The sequence below is a fragment of the Staurois parvus genome, unplaced genomic scaffold (genome assembly GCF_062004578.1).
Source record: "Staurois parvus isolate SC_StPar_1 unplaced genomic scaffold, SC_StPar_1.0 ptg000449l, whole genome shotgun sequence".
Taxonomy (NCBI): Eukaryota; Metazoa; Chordata; class Amphibia; order Anura; family Ranidae; genus Staurois; species Staurois parvus.
Genome location: NW_028318245.1, coordinates 4,444,524 through 4,464,549, shown reverse-complemented (window position 1 = coordinate 4,464,549; position 20,026 = coordinate 4,444,524). Strand labels below are relative to the sequence as shown.

At 44.3% G+C, this 20,026-nt stretch overlaps 1 protein-coding gene across 1 annotated transcript in view; it reads left to right on the top strand.

The window, feature by feature from the left end:
* Positions 1-18,705, top strand: part of LOC149453396 (uncharacterized) — a 70,790-nt gene extending 52,085 nt beyond the window's left edge. The window contains exons 20-26 of the mRNA XM_089688637.1: positions 1,877-2,833; positions 13,488-13,652; positions 14,071-14,208; positions 14,295-14,418; positions 14,535-14,833; positions 14,949-15,084; positions 15,756-18,705. Coding sequence (XP_089544763.1) covers positions 1,877-2,833; positions 13,488-13,652; positions 14,071-14,208; positions 14,295-14,418; positions 14,535-14,833; positions 14,949-15,084; positions 15,756-16,717 — 2,781 coding nt within the window. The 3' untranslated portion in view covers positions 16,718-18,705. The remainder of the gene's footprint in view (positions 1-1,876; positions 2,834-13,487; positions 13,653-14,070; positions 14,209-14,294; positions 14,419-14,534; positions 14,834-14,948; positions 15,085-15,755) is intronic.
* The last annotated feature ends 1,321 nt before the right edge of the window (positions 18,706-20,026 follow it).

Genomic DNA, 20,026 nt, shown 5'->3' with positions numbered 1-20,026 from the left:
TTCCCGGGATTCCACACAGAAAGGTCACACCATCCCTCACCATCATCGGGTAGATGTAGTTCTAAAAATGTATTCTAAGCTATGAGATATTCTTCTATGTAGTTTGTTTTCTTTTTACAAATGTATTCTACCATGTTTGGTGTTTAGGGTGAAGAACTGAAGAACATCAAAGTTGAGATTAAAGAGGAAGAAGAAGAGAGAGTGAGTGGAGATCAGCAGTCTATGGAGGAGGGGGAGATGATTATGACAATTAAACAGGAGGAATCTTTTCTACATATGGACATAAGTAAGTAATAAACACGAAATACAGGAACTGTATAAAATGTGTATTTATGGAATTTAATGGGTTAACAAAAGTCAAATTTCCATCAAGTTCACCCCATCAAAAAAAAAACAAAACTTGAATTAAGCCACATGAAATAAAAAAAAAACAAATGTAAAGCTCAGCCCAATTTCCTCCAACAAGGATAAAAGAATTTCTTCGTAATTACAAATGGCAATTGGGTAACTCCCTGAATCAATATTCAGCCATGTTATTCCTACAATTACTTGGAGTTATTGCTATGGTTTGTATGTAAAAACACATCTAATACATTTTGCAGTATTATATTGAGTCATCACAAAAATTATTGTAGAACATTCTTCCACATGTTCAGTAAAGAACCCCTTTCTGTATTTGGAAGTTAAAGCATTTTCCTCCAGTAATGTAAGTTTAGTAGTTTAGTTCTGTCCTTGTTCAAGTTAGAGAACTTGACATCCTTCAGTAAAGGAAAGACTAAGAAACGTTAACTGCTAAGAGGAGGAACATTATCCTTGTACCCGTACCACTATGCAAATTTCCAGAGAAGGAGATACCGGACACCATATGAAAGGTCCATCTCCATTCCTCAATATAACGTCATGTTCCCAACAAATGAGGAGGAGATACTGTACACCATATGGAAGGTCCATCTCCATTTCTCAATATAACGTCATGTTCCCAACAAATGAGGAGGAGATACTGGACACCATATGAAAGGTCCATCTCCATTCCTCAATATAACGTCATGTTCCCAACAAATGAGGAGATACTATACACCATATGAAGGTCCATCTCCATTCCTCAATATAACGTCAGGTTCCCAACAAATGAGGAGGAGATACTGGACACCATATGAAAGGTCCATCTCCATTCCTCAATATAACGTCATGTTCCCAACAAATGAGGAGGAGATACTGGACACCATATGAAAGGTCCATCTCCATTCCTCAATATAACGTCACGTTCCCAACAAATGAGGAGGAGATACTGGACACCATATGAAAGGTCCATCTCCATTCCTCAATATAACGTCATGTTTCCAAGTATTGAGGTGGAAGGTTCACCTCCGTTCTCACCTCAACAATGTCATTTATGCACAAACAATATTACCCGGTGCAGTTTGGTTATATTGTATTCTTTATCTGACTTGTATTTCGGGGTTATAATTGCAACCAATTCCATGTCTGAGCTCTGAGAAACTGTTAAGTAGACCAAGATATAAAAATGGAAGGCACGAAGAATACTTATTTGTTGTTTCCAACAGATAGAAGTTATGTCTGGAATACCACAGAAAGACATCCTTTATCTACAGACTGTTCTCCAGGAGTAAATCCCGTGACTCAGAACTTACATCACAGACTTTACCATTTAGAGAGATTAATAGATCCCTCCAATCCTGAGGAATTTTCCGCACAATCACGTGCTGTTATTCCAGATATCTATCTGAGACCTTACGCTACAGAAAGATCGATAGATCCATCTAATTCCATCAAATCGCTAAGTTGTGGAGATCACTCAGGAGAGAGTTCATTGTCAAATTTGCTGAGTGGGAACATAGCACTTGAAATACACAAGAAAAGTAACAGAGCTGAGCGTTCCTATAAATGTCCAGAGTGTGGAAAGTGTTTCGTTCAGAATGGACACCTTCTAAGACACATGAGAGTTCACACGGGTGAGCGCCCTTTTTCCTGTTCTGAGTGCGGAAAAGGTTTCATTCAAAATACAGACCTTCTAAAGCATCAGAGAATTCACACAGGAGAGCGTCCGTTTCCCTGTTTGGAGTGTGGAAAATGTTTCACTTGTAAAGGAAAACTTAACCTACACCTGAAAATTCACACAGACGAGCGTCCTTATTTATGCTTAGAGTGTGGTAAGTGTTTCACTGAGAAAAGAAACCTTATTGAACACCAGAGAAGCCACACGGGTGAGCGTCCATTTTCCTGTTCAAGGTGTGGAAAATGTTTTACTGAGAAAGGAAACCTTAATAGACACCAGAGAATGCATTGTGATGAGCGCACTTCTTCATGCCCAGAGTGCGGGAAATGTTTCACTGACAAAGGAAAACTTATTATACACCAGAGAAGTCACACAGGTGACCGTCCATTTTCCTGTTTTGAGTGTGGAAAGTCTTTTGCTGAAAAAGGAAAACTTACTGTACACCAGAGAAGTCACACAGGCGAACGTCCGTTTTCCTGTTCTGTGTGCGGAAAAGGATTTACAGAGAAAGCGAAAGTTATTAGACACCAGAAAATTCACACGGGCGAACGTCCTTTTCCTTGTTTAGAGTGTGGGAAATGTTTTACTGAGAAAGCAAAGCTTAATATACACCAGAGAATTCACACCGGTGAGCGTCCGTATGCTTGTTTGGAGTGCGGGAGATGTTTTACTCAGAAAAGTATACTTCTTAGACACCAGACTATTCACACCGGGGAAAATCCTTTTTGCTGTACAGAGTGCGGAAGATGTTTCTCTAGGAAAGGAAGTCTGGTTGGACACCAGAAAATTCACACTCGGGAAAAAAAGATAATCGAATAAGGCAACTATTCAATCAGTAGAACAACTGTGTGAAGAAAGATACGTTTATGGAGGGGAACATCCTAGCCAAAGTTAGACTTCGTTCTAGTTGAAGCCTGATGGTCTGCCACTGTGTAAAGGTGCACATGGTGTCTGTCCCAGCAGGGAAAGGGTCTGCTATTGATTAAAGTCAGGCAGGTGGTGCCTACAAAAGGGTGTCTTCCATAGTCAGGGTTTCAAAAGTAGCTTAAAGCCTGACAGGTGAGGAGCACCTGTCCAGGCCTGTCTGGCCTACACAGACAGCCCAACAAGCCAGACTGATGTCTGAGGGGAACATCCTAGCAAAGGTTAGACTTCAGTTCTAGTTGAAGCCCGATGGTCTTCCACTGTGTAAAGATGCACATGGTGTCTGTCCCAGCAGGGAAAGGGTCTGCTATTGATTAAAGTCAGGCCAGTGTTGCCTACAAAAGGAAGTCTTCTCTAGTCAGGGTTTCAAAAGTAGCTTGAAGCCTGACATGTGAGGAGCACCTGTCCAGGCTTGTCTGGCCTACACAGACAGCCCAACAAGCCAGACTGATGTCTGAGGGGAACATCTTAGCAAGAGTTAGACTTCAGGTCTAGCTGAAGCCCGATGGTCTGCCACTGTGTAAAGATGCACATGGTGTCTGTCCCAGCAGGGAAAGGGTCTGCTATTGATTAAAGTCAGGCCAGTGTTGCCTACAAAATGGAGTCTTCTCTAGTCAGGGTTTCAAAAGTAGCTTGAAGCCTGACATGTGAGGAGTACCTGTCCAGGCCTGCCTGGCCTACACAGACAGCCCCACAAGCCAGGCTGATGTCTGGGAGTTGGAGATTGTGAAGAGATAGTGGTAGTCCACATCTGAACAAAATGGTGTGCCTTAGTAAAGCAAGTGGTAGTATGTGAGTAGACAAGTGGTCCAGCCAGGTGACTGATGGAACAGGTCCAGTCAGGTGACGAGAAGATGAGGCAACTCTATCCTAGGGAAGAATAGACAGCTGAGCAACAACTAACCAAGAGGCTGAAATACATTTGCATTTATTGTTATGCTAAACAATCCCTGTGTGGGTGAAACAATGTATCACAATCATGTGTGGATGAATAAAAGTGGGCATAAAGCCCTAAAACAGACTTTGCTGAGGGGACTAAATGCTTGGAAATCTCTCCATTTTAGGCCTAATCTCACAGCTTCCTCCATTGCTTGGAGCTTCCAGTGGTAAGATCCGACTGCTACAGTTTTTCACTCTTCTCAACCACATTGGGGTGTCCTTATTCCTCTTCTTACATTCTCCATGAAACTGATTCATTTTAGTGTTTTAAGGAAAACGTGTTTTCCCAGGTGGTTTTAGGAGGAACATCTGCTTTTTCCATCAAGCAGTATTGCACCTACCTTAACTGGCAGATAGAAATTGACCAGCATTTTGCTGGGGCCCTGTTCTCATTTATGCAGAGTTGCTCAATTTATATAGCTCTCGTATGAATTCATCTACCTGTGCTTCGTGTCGCTAGTATATTTCTGCCTAGTCTTGCTCATCAAAACTGTTGAACCTTTGGCTGATTTTTTTCTAAGGTGTCTCTGAGATGCTAAAATTTAATTTCTAGTGAAGGAAAACACTTTCCTTGTGTTAAGAAGAAAGCCATTGACTCTATGACTAAGCCCTATGGGTGGAGGGGTGGTCCTAGAAGAGGGCTGTCAATGGCAAGCTAATAAATCTGGTGTGCGGTGGCTTTCTTCCTAATACTTGATCAGGTGAGCAGAGATGGCTCGTATAACCTCCAGCACCCAGGTTAGAAGTGGCAATCGGGAGGAGAACATGGCTCATATAACCTCCAGCACGCAGGTTAGAAGTGGCAGTGAGGAGGAGTACACGGCTCGCTTAACCCCCAACACCCCGGTTAGAAGTGGCAGTCAGGAGGAGCACATGGCTCGTATAACCCCTAGCACCCAGGTTAGAAGTGGCAGTGAGAAGGAGCACACTGCTCGTATAACCCCCCAACACTCAGGTTAGAAGTGGCAGTGAGGAGGAGCACACTGCTCGTATAACCCCCAGCACCCAGGTTAGAAGTGGCAGTGGGGAGGAGCACATGGCTCGTATAACCCCTAGCGCCCAGGTTAGAAGTGGCAATTGGGAGGAGCACACTGCTTGTATAACCCCCAACACCCAGGTTAGAAGTGGGAGTCGGGAGGAACACACGGCTTGTATAACCCCCAGCACCCAGGTTAGAAGTGGCAGTGGGGAGGAGCACATGGCTCGTATAACCCCCAGCACCCAGGTTAGAAGTGGCAGTTGGAAGGAGCACACTGTTCGTATAACCCCCAACACCCAGGTTAGAAGTAGCAATTGGGAGGAGAACATGGCTCATATAACCTCCAGCACACAGGTTAGAAGTGGCAGTGGGGAGGAGCACACTGTTCGTATAACCTCCAGCACCCAGGTTAGAAGTGGCAGTCAGGAGAAGCACATGGCTCGTATAACTCCCAGCACCCAGGTTAGAAGTGGCAGTGAGGAGGAGCACACTGCTTGTATAACCCCCAACACTCAGGTTAGAAGTGGTGAGGAGGAGCACATTGCTTGCATAACCCTAACACCCAGGTTAGAAGTGGTAGTTGGAAGGAGCACATGGCTCATATAAGCCCCAGCACCCAGGTTAGAAGTGGCAGTGAGGAGGAGCACACTATTTGTTAAACCCCCAACACTCAGGTTAGAAGTGGCAGTGAGAAGGAGCACACGGCTCGTATAACCCCCAGCACCCAGGTTAGAAAAGGGATGATTAAGACCAACAGGAAGGTGAATTGAGATTGGGCAGCATGTCCAAGCTGGAGATACCTAAAGAACTCCAAGGCGTTTTCAGGCGGTTTCCATTGATTTCAATGGGAATAGGCGTTTTTGGGGCTTTTTTCAAACTCCCCAAAGATGCTAGAAGCAGGAGTTTTTTCACCACACCCCAAGCACAACGCCTCAGTGTGGAAACATACATAGATAGACATTCACATACACAGGGAAGCAGTTTTCTTGAGCTTTTCAGGTGCTTTTTTTTAATGCAAAAATGCATGAGCAACTCCTCAGTGTGAAAGCAGCCTAAGACTCTGTTCCTTCTATACTCTACCTACACCTCTCCCTGGGTCAGTTGATAACCTCCCTTGGCTTCCAGTACCATCTCTATGCTACTATCTAAGCACTCCTTTAGTGTCGTCTACAACTCCATTCATTACTGTCCTCTTTCTCTTTCCATAAGTGTCTCCTAAGACTCTGTTCCTTCTTCTCTATATTTACACCTCTCAGGTGATAACTTCCCGTGGCTTCCAGCACCATCTCTATGCTATTATCTAAGCACTCCTTTAGTGTAACCTACAACTCCATCTGCTACTCTCCTCTTTCTCTTTCCATAGGGGCCTCCTAAGACTCTGCTCCTTTTATTCTCTACACCTCTCCCTGGGTCAGTTGATAACCTCCCTTAGCTTCCAGTACTATCTCTATGCTACTATCTAAGCACTCCTTTAGTGTCATCTACAACTCCATTCATTACTGTCCTCTTTCTCTTTCCATAGGGGTCTCCTAAGACTCTGCTCCTTCTATACTCTACCTACACCTCTCCCTGGGTCAGTTGATAACCTCCCTTGGCTTCCAGTACCATCTCTATGCTATCTAAGCACTCCTTTAGTGCCACCTACAACTCCATTCATTACTGTCCTCTTTCTCTTTCCATAAGACTTTGCTCCTTCTATCCTCTACCTACACCTCTCCCTTGGTCAGCTGTTAACCTCACATGGCTTCCAATACCATCTCTATGCCTATGACACCTGAATTTTTCCCTAAATGTTCAAACCCATATGAGGGGCAGAAGATGCATTTACTAGAGGATGCTGCTGAACTGAAGGACTTTTTCTGCTTTTGGCTATGCTGCAACCCCTAACTCTCTCTCTCCTGGACCTCAATAAAGTAGCAAAATGAAGACGAGAGAGTGGACGTCTGGCTGTTGGTTGCCACTGGTGAGTCTGTGGTTTGGGTGAAGCTAAAGAGCAAAGCATCAGTAGAAAGCCTGAGAGGGTCTGAAAAGAACAGCAGTTTCTTCAGGTGTAAGTGCTAGATACACACATCGGTCACTTTATTAGGTCCACCTGTTCAATGGCTCAGTAACGCAAATTGCTAATCAGCCAATCTCATGGCAGCAATTTGATGCATTTAGGCATCTAGACAAGGTGAACATGACTTGCTGAAGTTCAAACTGAGCCTCAGAATGGGGAAGAAAAAGAGTTTAGGTGACTTTGAACGTGGCATGGTCGTTGGTGCCAGATGGGCTGGTTTGAGTATTTCGAAAACTGCTGATCTACTGGGATTTTCATGCACAACCAGTTCCCTGGTTTACAGAGAATGGTTTAAAAACGAGAAAATATCCAGTTGTGTGGAAGAAAATGCCTTGTTGATGTCGGAGGTCAGAGGAGAATGGGCAGACTAGTTCCAGATGGTTGAAAGGCAACTGTAACTCATGTTAATATGGACCAAAATCTCTGAGGAATGTTTCCAACACCTTGTTGAATCTGTTCCATGAAGAAGGAAGGCAGTTCTGAAAGCAAAAGGAGGTCCAACCCGGGACTAGCAAGGTGGACCTAATAAATAACACCTCCTCTTCCTGAGTCCCCCACCAGTGCTCATGGCTCCACCTCTTCAGTGAGCGCCCCTATAGGAAGCCTATGCTTGAGAAAGGAAAACCAATTGTACACCAGAGAAGTCACACAGGTGAGTGTCCTTATTCATGCTCAGAATACGGGAAATGTTTCACTGAGAAAGGAAAACCAATTGTACGCCAGAGAAGTCACACTGGTGAGCGGCTTTTTTGCTGTTTGAAGTGCTTTGCTGAGAAAGGAAAACGTCTTGAACACCAGAGAATACACACAGGCAATCATCCTTTCTCATGTTCAGAGTGTAAGGCGCCATGCACACTGGGGGGGTGTTTTGATAACGCTGGTAACGTTAGCCGTGTAAAGTCACGTTACCCATGTTTTTCTGCGTTTCTGGTTTTTAGTGTTTTTTTTTTTACCAAAAACATTTTTTTGGGTAAAAAAAAGTCCAAAAACGCTGGTTTGTGGCGCTTTACCGCGTTTTACAGCTAAAAAACTACTCTAGAAACCCACTAGTCCTGGATTTTTTTCCAGCCAAAAAACATCTGTAACGGAACCGACCCAGATGACACTTGAGTACCTCCGTTAGAATACCGCTTCCCCGTCCGAACACCAACAACAGACACCACAGCTGACTATACAAGACTAGATGACACCAGTCTTGAAGTAAACCAGGAGGTAGACTACTTTATTTGAACACAGATACAAGATATACACTCAGGAGACAACCCCCCCTCCCTGCAGAATGACACAGGGCGGGGCAATCTACATTTAGTAACAAGAGACACACAGGTATTCAAACTTCACACCAGCAGACAGTCCCATCAGGAGGGAGGGCTGCTGGAGACACCCCCCCCCCCTACTAAGCTAATACACATAAACGCATGCATCCCATAATAGTTTGCTCCCAAGCCAGACAGACAGTAGAACAATGGGATGCAGCCACATAACATCAATCAACAACCGCTCACCCCAATATTAGGACAGATCACCGTGTACCCCTAACAGGCACAGGGTGACTTACACATAATAGGGATATGGGGAGCTGAGACAGGGGTCTCCCCACCTCTCCAAAGTGAGCTGGGTTCCATGGGCCCCCCACCCAAAGTGACTCCCGTCACAACGTCCCTGCCAAAAAATGTTTATTCCAGTCTATGTGTGTATGGACACCTAGGATAACATGCTGGGGGGTTTACCGTCAAAAGACAGCCGCTGTAAATACGTCCCGTGTTCATGAGGACTAATTCAGAAAAATGACCTTCTTAGACACCAAAGAATTCAGACGGGCAACATTCATTCTCCTGCGAAAAAAGGTTTTCACTGTGAAAGAAAAACTTTGTAGACATCTGAGGATTCATACTGGTGAGAGTCCTTTCTTCTGAAGAGTTCAGGAAAGGTTTCATTGATGAAGGAATACTTTCTGGGCCTATTATACTCCAGAGATCTCACATACAAGAGTGTCCTTTTGGCGTATTTTACCTGGTCCTAAAGCCGAACAATCTTTACCAAACCATACCCAATGGCAATAGTTTTTTCCTTGAGTATATAGATAAGGGGTTGCAGGAACTCTGAAGTGATGGTGAGTTTTGGAACTCACCACCCTTCGCTATGACAAAACCAAATATCATCTCTAGTCCTTTCTTGCACCCAATGGCTCATGATCTAAACTTTAGTAGGGATTAAACAACTAGCGATGAGCGAACAGAGCAAAGTCGCTGGACGTTGGCTGTACAATTGAAAACATTTGTGAACCCTGAACCTAGTGGTGAACCCCACTGAAGTCTATGTACAAATCTTGAGAGATGCCCTAAACTTGCAGAAAGTGGTACACCTGAAAGAGGTCCTAAAGCAGCCAGGGATTCCCTGTACCAGACCTTTATCCTAGATGAGGCTCTACTATGTATTCTAAGGGGTTACCCTGTGCAAAAAAACTGTAAGGTCCCCCCCAAAATTCATACAAGACCCTTGGAGGGGCAGTGTACATGTACCTCTACCCTTCCTGGACCATACTAGGCCACATGCCCTCAACATGAGGAGGGTGCCCTGCTAGTAAAGCCCCTCCGCCTTCCCGGCAATGCACCTTGTCCCCATGTTGATGGGAACAAGAGCCTTTTCACCACATCCCTGGCCCAGTGGATGTAGGAGTCTGTGGGTAGGGACTTAGAATCTCTGGCAAGGTACCCTCCCCATGTTGAGCGTTTGTGACTCAGTATGGTTCAGGAGGAGGGGTGTACACTCTTTGCCCCTCACTTTCCAATCCAGCCAGGCTGCATGCTAGGATAAGGGTCTACTATGGATTTTTAGGTCCCCCATGCCATGTTTTATTATTATATGCGTGAGGTCCCCTCTTAAAATTTATAGCAGACCACTATGGAGGCCTCCCCCATCTTCTGGAACCCCAATCTGTGCGGGTATCTCCTACTCTAGCCACCGATAGGTGATCCCTGAAAACTCATCTTTTTAGGGAAGCCTATCCCGCTGCTACCTAACAACTCAACTTCTACCCTCTCCATTAGCTCATCCCTCACACAGTCATTACCTTTTGTATCACTTGCCCCTCCCTTTAGATTGTAAGCTCCCAGGCTCAGGGCCCCTGCCAATCCTCTTGTATTGAGTTGTATGGTATCTGTACTGTCTCCTTTGCTGTTACTATATAAATCTTGTATAATAGTAATATTAATAGTTTTATAACATTTTCCTATTTCAGTTTTTTTTTTTCAAATTGTGGTTTTTCATAATTTTTTATGGCTTTGGTTTTAAATGATTTACAGTCTGGTCCTGTAATAGGAGCAAAGAACGAGGCTGGAAATACAGGCGTACCTCGGTTTACCAACGCCTCGGTTAACGTCATTTTCGGTTTACGAATTAAAATCCATTGAAAATAATGCCTCACTTTACAAATTTTTTTCGCAATGCGAACGGATTAATTGGTTTTCAATGAATTTATTGATTAATTTTTAATCATGTTCCTGTACAGTATTTATGCCTTTAAAGTGCACTTTATAAAGAGTTTTGAACAGATAAGACTTTTTTTCTGACCTCTGTAACGGATTAATTGGTTTTCGAAGCATTTACGATTTTTTTTTTTAATCATGTCCCCGTACAGTATTTATGCCTTTAAAGTGCACTTTATAAAGAGTTTTGAACAGATAAGACTTTTTTTTACTTTTTTCTGACTTCCAGAACAGATTAATTGGTTTTCAATGCGTTTACAAATTAATTTTTAATCATGTCCCTGTACAGTATTTATGCCTTTAAAGTGCACATTATAAAGAGTTTGGAACAGATATGACTTTTTTTTACTTTTTTCTGACCACCGGAATGAATTAATTGGTCTTGAATGCATTTACGATTGTTTTTCGCAATCGGAACAGATTAATTGGTTTTCAATGCATTTAAGATTTTTTTTTAATCATGCCCCTGTACAGTATTTATGCCTTTAAAGTGCATTTTATAGAGTTTTGAACAGATAAGACTTTTTTCTGACATCCGGAACAAATTAATTGGTTTTCAATGAATTTACAAATTAATTTTTAATCATGTCCCTGTATAGTATTTATACCTTTAAAGTGCACTTCTTAAAGAGTTTTGAACAGATAAGACTTTTTTTTACTTTCTTCTGACCTCCGAAATGGATTAATTGGTTTTCAATGCATTGACAATTTTTTTTTTAATCATGTCCCTGTATTTATGCCTTTAAAGTGCACTTTATAAAGAGTTTTTTGAACAGATAAGACTTTTTTTTTACTTTTTTCTGACCTCCGGAACGGATTAATTGGTTTTCAATGCATTTACGATTTTTTTTTAATCATGTCCCCGTATAGTATTTATGCCTGTAAAGTGCACATTATAAAGAGTTTTGAACAGATAAGACTTTTTTTTACTTTTTTCTGACCTCTGGAACAGATTAATTGGTTTTCATTGCATTCCTGTGGGAAACCGTGCTTCGGTTTACAAATTTTTCAGAATATGAAAAGTCCCGCGGAACTAATTAAATTCGTAAACCGAGGTACGCTTGTATGTTACAACATGACGTGAGCATCAATTTTTACATTCTCCGCAAGGTGACAATCTCGCTCAGAGTGAGTCGAATGCACAGACAGGAAGTGATGTCAGGTAAAGACAGGAAGTGATGTCAGGTGTAGACAGGAAGTGATGCCATATATAAATAGGAAGTTCCGGGTGAGAGGTGAGTTGGTAAGAAGTAGAGTGGAAATGTTGGTGGAACTGGCAGCAGAGGTGGTAATAAGATCTTATTTTCTGTTTACACTCAGTAACCCCCCGTCATGTCCGTCCTCTTCCTCCATCGTCATGTCCGTCCTCGTAAAATGGTGGACACATGGTCTTCTTTGGTTTTGTTGGAAGTAATGCTTGGCAGATATGTTATTGGAGGAGGGATGAGTCAAACGTACTTGAGTTTGCTTCGAGCAGAGTTCGACGAACATGACTAAAGTTCAGGTGCCAAACCCGAACCCCATTGATATCAACGGGAGCTGAATGTTGTTCTGGCCATTTTCTAGGCTATAAGGGATTGCCAAACAAATGGCATATGGATATGGGCACTTGGGGAACATGTACCAAAGCAAAACTTTTTTAAAAATCTGTTTGGTGGCGAGACGAAAGAAAGATGGCACGGGGTCAGCCTAAATTCCATATCCAAGAAAAGAAGAACAGCGAGGATTGGCAATAAGTCATAGGGGCGGACTGACCATTTGGAAACTCGGGCACTGCCTGAGGGCCCCGGGTCAGTAGGGGGCCCCATGAGATGCCCCAGGTACCTTTTTCATAGGCTTTTTTGAGTTTGGGCAAGGACATCGGGGCCCTATGATCCCCTATTGCTCAGGGGCCCCATGAGTTGTCAGTCCGCCCCTGGTCATAGATAGTATATACAGTCATGGCCAAAAATCTGGCCCCCATCCTGCTTTTCTGTCAGATAATGCACCACTTCACCCAGAAAATTGTTGCAATTACAAATGTTTTAGCATTCTCGTGTTTATTTCTTTTGTTTGTATCAGTAGGACACAAACAAGTAGAGAAACAAAAAGCCAAATCTGACACATTCCACCCCAAACCCCAGAAATGGACTGGACAAAATTATTGGCACCTTCAATGTAATATTTGGTGGCACACCACTTAGAAAAATACTTGAAATCAATGTCTTCCTGTAACCATCAATGAGTTTCTTCCACCAGAGAGGAACTGGAATTTTGGATGACTCTTCTTTCGCCAACTGCTTCAGATCTCTCAGGTTGGAAGGGTTCCTTTTCCTAACTGCTGTTCTGAGATCTCTCCACAGGAGCTCTATGTGATGGAGATCTGCACTCATTGGTGGCCAGTTCAGTCCTCTCCAGCGCTTTGAAACCATTTCTGGGGGCTTTTTGATGTGTGATTTGGGTCATTGTCCTGCTGGAAGACCCATGACCTCTATCGGAGACCCAACTTTCTGACCCTTCATTGCACCCCAGAAATCTTTGGTAGCTTTCAGATTTCATAATGCATGCACACGGTCAAGACATCCAGTGCCTGAAGCAGCAAAGAGAGCAAAGAAACCTCCTGGTCCTAATGATTTAAAGAAGCCTATGTCCTGTACTAGATGATCAGGACAATAGGATTTGTAAATTACCAGGAAAATCAGGTTCCTGAAGCTCAATAACGGGCCACAAGTCCCTCACCTCTGTTCCTATGATGTCCTTATTGCTTGTTACAAAACTGCTAGATTGGAGTGGAAAGGGTTTTATAGGGGGTGCCCCTATTTTTTTTCTTTACATTTTATTTGTAGATGGAAAATGGAAGCGTTAGAAACTGTGTAAGACTGGCGTTTGTCTATGTTCCCATCAGGCTGATCTCCCCTAACATCTTGTTCTGCTTGACCCTCATGACCAGGGAAATAATTTCTCCCTAAATCCTGTAATCCTCAATAGAGTTTCAAAGTCTTTCAGATATTAATCCAGACCCTAAAAAAGGTTGGTTAGAGTTGTAATTTAAAGGGAATATCTGGTTTACTTTCAGTGAGATGGAAGAGTCTTGCAAAATAGTATAGGAATCAGTGTGAGGGGTCAGAACTCTGTGCAGACATCATTCATCTCTACAGAAAGGAGCATATCATGACTACCTTAATGAGAATGGACAAAGACCCAACCCATGTGACTGAGAAGATATTAGACTTCACCCTGGAGATCATCTACCTGCTGACTGGAGAGGTGAGGAGGATTCTGGGAGGTCACATGACATCACTCTTATCTCTGTTAATAAAACACAGACCTGACTGGAGAGGTGATGAGGATTTTGGGAGGTCACATGACATCACTCCTTTCGCTGTTAATAAAACACAGACCTGACCGGAGAGAAGAGGAGGATTCTGGGAGGTCACATAACATCTCTCCTATCTCTATTAATAAAACCCAGACCTCACCAGAGAGGTGAGGAGGATTCTGGGATGTCACATGACATCCCTCTCATCTCTATTAATAAAACCCAGACCTGACCGGAGAGGTGAGGAAGATTCTGGGAGGTCACATGACATCACTCATCTCTATTAATAAAACACAGACCTGACTGGAGGGGTCGGGAAACTTCTGGGAAGCCCATGGTTATAATTGTTATTGTCCCTTTACATAGGATTATAAGGTACTAAAGAAAACGTCTGGTGATCCATTACCACCCAGCAGCCGTCTTCACTGCCTGACAACAGAGGGAACCAGTGCCAAGAAGATTCTAGAAGTCACCAAGAAGATCATTGATCTGCTGACAGGAGAGGTGAGCGGTGCCGGGAATTCTGGGACATTCTCCAGTAACAGACAAGGGATGTGTCTGGATGGTGACTGTATCATTGTGTGTGTCAGGTTCCTATAAGGTGTCAGGATGTCACTGTCTATTTCTCCATGGAGGAGTGGGAGTATTTAGAAGGACACAAGGACCTCTACAAGGACGTCATGATGGACAATCAGCCGCCCCTCACATCACCGGGTAAGAGGAGACTTTATTGTAAAGGAGAGAGCAGTACGGAGGGTCCACCTAGATCCCCCATCATCTGATAAACACATAGAAACAATGGATTCAGTCAGTGTGTATGTTTCCTACAGGTGGATCCAGTCATGGGAACCGACCAGAGAGATGTCCCCGTCCTCTGTATTTCTGGTATTCCACACAGGAGGATCACACCATCCCTCACCATCATCAGGTAGATGGATCCAGCCATGGGAACCCACCAGAGAGATGTCCCCATCCTCTGTATTCCCAGGATTCCACACAGAAAGGTCACACCATCCCTCACCATCAGATAGATGGGTCCAGTAATGAGAACCCACCAGAGAGATGTCCGCGTCCTCTGTATTCCCGGAATTCCACACAGGAAGGTCACACCATCCCCCACCATCATCAGGTAGGTGGGACTGAGTATGTATACCTATAAATATATTCTAGGCAATGAAATTCCATTCCATTATATAGCCGCTTGTTCCTTTTTATAAATGTATTCTTTCATCTTTGGAGTTTAGGGTGAAAAAGTGAAAGACATCAAATTTAAGATTAAAGAAGAAGAGACGTTGGTGAGTGGAGATCAGCAGTCTATGGAGGAGGGGGAGATGATTATGAAGAGTGAACAAGAGGAATCCTCTCTACCTATGGACACAAGTAAGTAAGAAACACTAAATGTAGAAACTGTTCAAACTTTAATTTTACTTCTGTGATAATTGATTATAATTGCTAAATAATATCATGGGTTGACAAAAGACAAATGTCCATCAGCTTAATTTCACCAATAAAATGTCATGTTCCCAACAAATGAGGAGGAGATACTGGACACCATATGGAAGGTCCATCTCCATTCCTCAATATAACGTCATGTTCCCAACAAATGAGGAGGAGATACTGGACACCATATGAAAGGTCCATCTCCATTCCTCAATATAACGTCATGTTCCCAACAAATGAGGAGGAGATACTGGACACCATATGGAAGGTCCATCTCCATCCCTCAATATAACGTCATCTTCCCAACAAATGAGGAGGAGATACTGGACACCATATGAAAGGTCCATCTCCATTCCTCAATATACCGTCATGTTCCCAACAAATGAGGAGGAGATGCTGGACACCATATGAAAGGTCCATCTCCATTCCTCAATATCACGTCTAAGACATGGGATAGAAGTTTTGGTGTGTTTTCATAATTTGGGGTTTTAATTGCAGACAATTCTATTTCTGATCTCTGAAAATCTGCTAAGTGTTAGAACGATTTATATAACTAAATAGAAGACAGGACGAATATTTGTAATATTTATTTAAAAATCGCTTTCCAACAGATGGAAGCAATGATTGGAATGCCACAGAAAGACATTATCTTTTATCTAAAGACTGTCATGGAGAAGATAATGATGACATTACACAATATTGTACAGGAATAAACTCTATTACCCAAAACACAAGAAGCATACCTGACCTTCTTGAAAGATTAATGGTTCGCTCTAATCCTGAGGAACCTTCTACTAAATCGCATCACAAGGCGGAAAGAAAAATAAATCCACGTAGCCCCAAGAAATCTGTAAGTTATGGAGTTCACACAGGAGCGAGTTCATCATCAGGTTTGGTGAGAGGGAACATAGCACTTGTTAGACACAAGAACAGTAACACAGCTGAGCGTCCTTATTCATGTCCAGAGTGCGGGAAGTGTTTCATCCATCAGGGACACCTCATACGACACAAAAAAATTCACACACGTGAGCGTCCTTTTTCCTGTTCAGAGTGCGGACAATGTTTCATTAAGGATGCAGACCTTCTAAAACACAAGAGAATTCACATGGGAGAGCGTCCTTTTTCCTGCTTAGAGTGCGGGAAATGTTTCAAACGCAAGGGAAAACTTATGGTACACCAGAGAAGTCACACAGGTGAGCGTCCATTTCCCTGTTCAGAGTGCGGAAAATGCTTCACTGAGAAAGGAAAACTTGTTATACACCAAAGAATTCACACGGGCGAGCGCCCTTTTTTCTGTTCTGAGTGCGGGAAATGTTTCACTGAGAAAGGAAAGCTTCTTAGACATCAGAGAATACACACAGGCGAGCGCCCTTTCTCATGTTTAGAGTGTGGGAAACCGTTCATTCAGAAAAATGACCTTCTTAGGCACCAAAGAATTCACACGGGGGAATATCCATTTTCCTGTTCAGAGTGTGGGAAAGGTTTCAATGGGAAAGGAAAACTTTGTAGACATCAGAGAAGTCACGCGGGTGGGCGTCCATTCTTGATAAGCGTGCAGGAAATGTTTCATTGAGAAGGAAGATTTGCTGTACACCAGATATCTCATACAGAGGAGCATCCTTTTTCTTGTTTGGCGTGCGGGAAATGTTTTACCGAGAAAAGAAGCCTTGTTGGACACCACAGAAAAGTCCTTTTTCTTTCGAGAATGCAGGACATTTTTTTATGTAATGGAGCACACAGTTCCAACAAGGTGGCAACAGGATCTGAATATCACAGCTGAACCCAGTACGGCGGTACCTTGTGGTACAAGGTTTCAATACTGTAGAAGACACGTTCCCAGCAGCTTCTGACGAAGGAGGTGATTGGTAGGCGGTGTGATGACAAAGTCACCTGAGAGGCAGAAGAAAGAGGTCCAAGGTAGCAGCTCAGGTGTAAGATTCCTACACTGTCCCACCTCTATTGGAACCTTTCCCTATGCTAGACACACACCATCCTTCCTCCATCGGAACCTTTCCCTATGCTAGACACATCGTTCCTTCTCCATCGGAACCTTTCCCTGTACTAGAAACACTGTCCCTCCTCCATCGGAACCTTTCCCTGTGTTAGACACACCGTCCCTCCTCCATCGGAACCTTTCCCTGTGTTAGACACACCGTCCCTCCTCCATCGGAACCTTTCCCTGTGTTAGACACACCGTCCCTCCTCCATCGGAACCTTTCCCTGTGTTAGACACATCGTTCCTTCTCCATCGGAACCTTTCCCTGTACTAGAAACACTGTCCCTACTCCATCGGAACCTTTCCCTGTGTTAGACACACCGTCCCTCCTCCATCGGAACCTTTCCCTGTGTTAGACACACCGTCCCTCCTCCATCGGAACCTTTCCCTGTGTTAGACACACCGTCCCTCCTCCATCGGAACCTTTCCCTGTGTTAGACACACCGTCCCTCCTCCATCAGAAACCTTTCCCTATTTAGACACACCGTCCCTCCTCCATCGGAACCTTTCCCTATGCCAATCACACCGTCCATCCTCCATCGGAACCTTTCCCTGTGCCAGACACATCGTCCCTCCTCCATGGGAACCTTTCCCTGTGCCAGACACACCGTCCGTCCTCCATGGGTAACCTTTCCCTGTGCTAGACACACTGTCCCTCCTCCATTGGAACTCATAAAAGTCTATGGGGCGCGACTTTCCATAGACATCTACGGTTCGCGACTTCCCATAGAAGTCTACGGGTTCGCGACTTCGCAGAGAAGTCTACGGGTTCGCGACTTCGCAGAGAAGTCTTCGGGTTCGCGACTTCGCAGAGAAGTCTACGGGTTCGCGACTTCGCAGAGAAGTCTACGGGTTCGCGACTTCGCAGAGAAGTCTACGGGTTTGCGACTTCGCAGAGAAGTCTACGGGTTTGCGACTTCGCAGAGAAGTCTACGGGTTTGCGACTTCGCAGAGAAGTCTACGGGTTTGCGACTTCGCAGAGAAGTCTACGGGTTTGCGACTTCGCAGAGAAGTCTACGGGTTCGCGACTTCGCAGAGAAGTCTACGGGTTCGCGACTTTGCAGAGAAGTCTACGGGTTCGCGACTTCGCAGAGAAGTCTATGGGTTCGCGACTTCGCAGAGAAGTCTACGGGTTCGCGACTTCCCAGAAAAGTCTGTGGGAGGCAGCGTGTGTGAACCCTGGTGCCAGGGCTCAATTTCTAGTCGCCATTGTGACTTGGCAGCTGGGATTTGTCAAGCCCTGCTATAGAGGCAGATTGGTGGACTAGGCCAAGTGGTGAAAAATGCAAATCACGTCATATTTGGGGAATAGTTTGATAGGTTTTCGGGGTTTAAATGACAGTAATATGATACTCAGGACAAAACAGCATTGACTTTTCCGCCCACCTGCAGTTGACACCAGTTGATACCAAATATGGCCAACCATGGCAAAACATGGGGCAACCCACTGGTGATGATGACAGCACCTGTTTAGGAAATTGGCAAATTCTGACAGTACATGGAGAATCCTACCGAAAAAATGAGCAATTGCTGCAATACATAAACAATAAAATGCAGAAACTTTAGGCTGGCGTGTCTTATTTGTGCATTTCAAAAAATGTGTACAAGGATCTAGCCTACTTGAAGTTAAAGATGAATGCAAAAAAAACAATTCTTAGTATTCAATATGGATTTGCACCCTTATTTCAGTGCAGAGGCGTAACTAGAATCTTCAGGGCCCCAGTGCAAGAAACCATGATGGGCCCTCCTGACCGGCAGGTCCCTTTCCATCAGTCCCGGGGCTCTTTCCTCTGGTCTGGATCTGAGTGACATAGACTGCAATGGAAAAATCACAAAAGTCACAAGCAAGTCGCAAGGAAATCGCAAGCAAGTCACACGAATTTGGGGTCACAGCAGTGTCAACCAAGTCTATGGTCCTGCAGCCGTCTTGGGGCCTCCCCACTGTGAAGCAAATGCGACCTTTGCTCCACTGTATCAGTGGTAATGAAGGGTGGCCAATGGTGGACACTGTTGAAGGACATCCTTACGTTGATGGTAAGCAGATAGAAAGCGCATGTACGGTCAGAGGTCAGGCTCGGAGACCAGTAGATATGGCAGAAGAGAGGCTCCCACCGACCAGCAGGATAGGTATACAAGCAGGTCACCCTTGCAAATGCCACGGGCTCACCCTAAGCGCGGGGTCTAAGGACTAACTGGTATTCACCAGAGCTCCTGATGGAAATGGAGTTTTGCTGCGTGTTAGTACCAGGCCACAGTCCTCAGGATCGCCCCACTAGAAGGTGAGCAAGCCAGGGTCCAGCAGCAGATATAGCTGGTAGAGATCAAGTGTAGTCCATAAACAAGCCAAAGGTTGGTAACAAGTGGGTGCAGGTTGGGATCAATCAGAAGTGTAGTCAAGGAACATGCCAAAGGTCAGTAACAAGTGGGTGCAGGTTGGGATCAAGCAGAAGTGTGGTCAAGGAACACGCCAAAGGTCAGTAACAAGTGGGTGCAGGTTGGGATCAAGCAGAAGTGTGGTCAAGGAGCAAGCCAAAGGTCAGTAACAAGTGGGTGCAGGTTGGGATCAAGCAGACGTGTGGTCAAGGAACACGCCAAAGGTCAGTAACAAGTGGGTGCAGGTTGGGATCAAGCAGAAGTGTGGTCCAGGAACACGCCAAAGGTCAGTAACAAGTGGGTGCAGGTTGGGATCAAGCAGAAGCGTTGTCAAGGAACACGCCAAAAATCAGTAACAAGTGGGTGCAGGTTGGGATCAAGCAGAAGCGTAGTCAAGGAGCAAGCCATAGGTCAGAAACAAGTGGGTGCAGGTTGGGATCAAGCAGAAGTGTGGTCAAGAAACATGCCAAAGGTCAGTATCAAGTGGGTGCAGGTTGGGATCAAGCAGAAGCG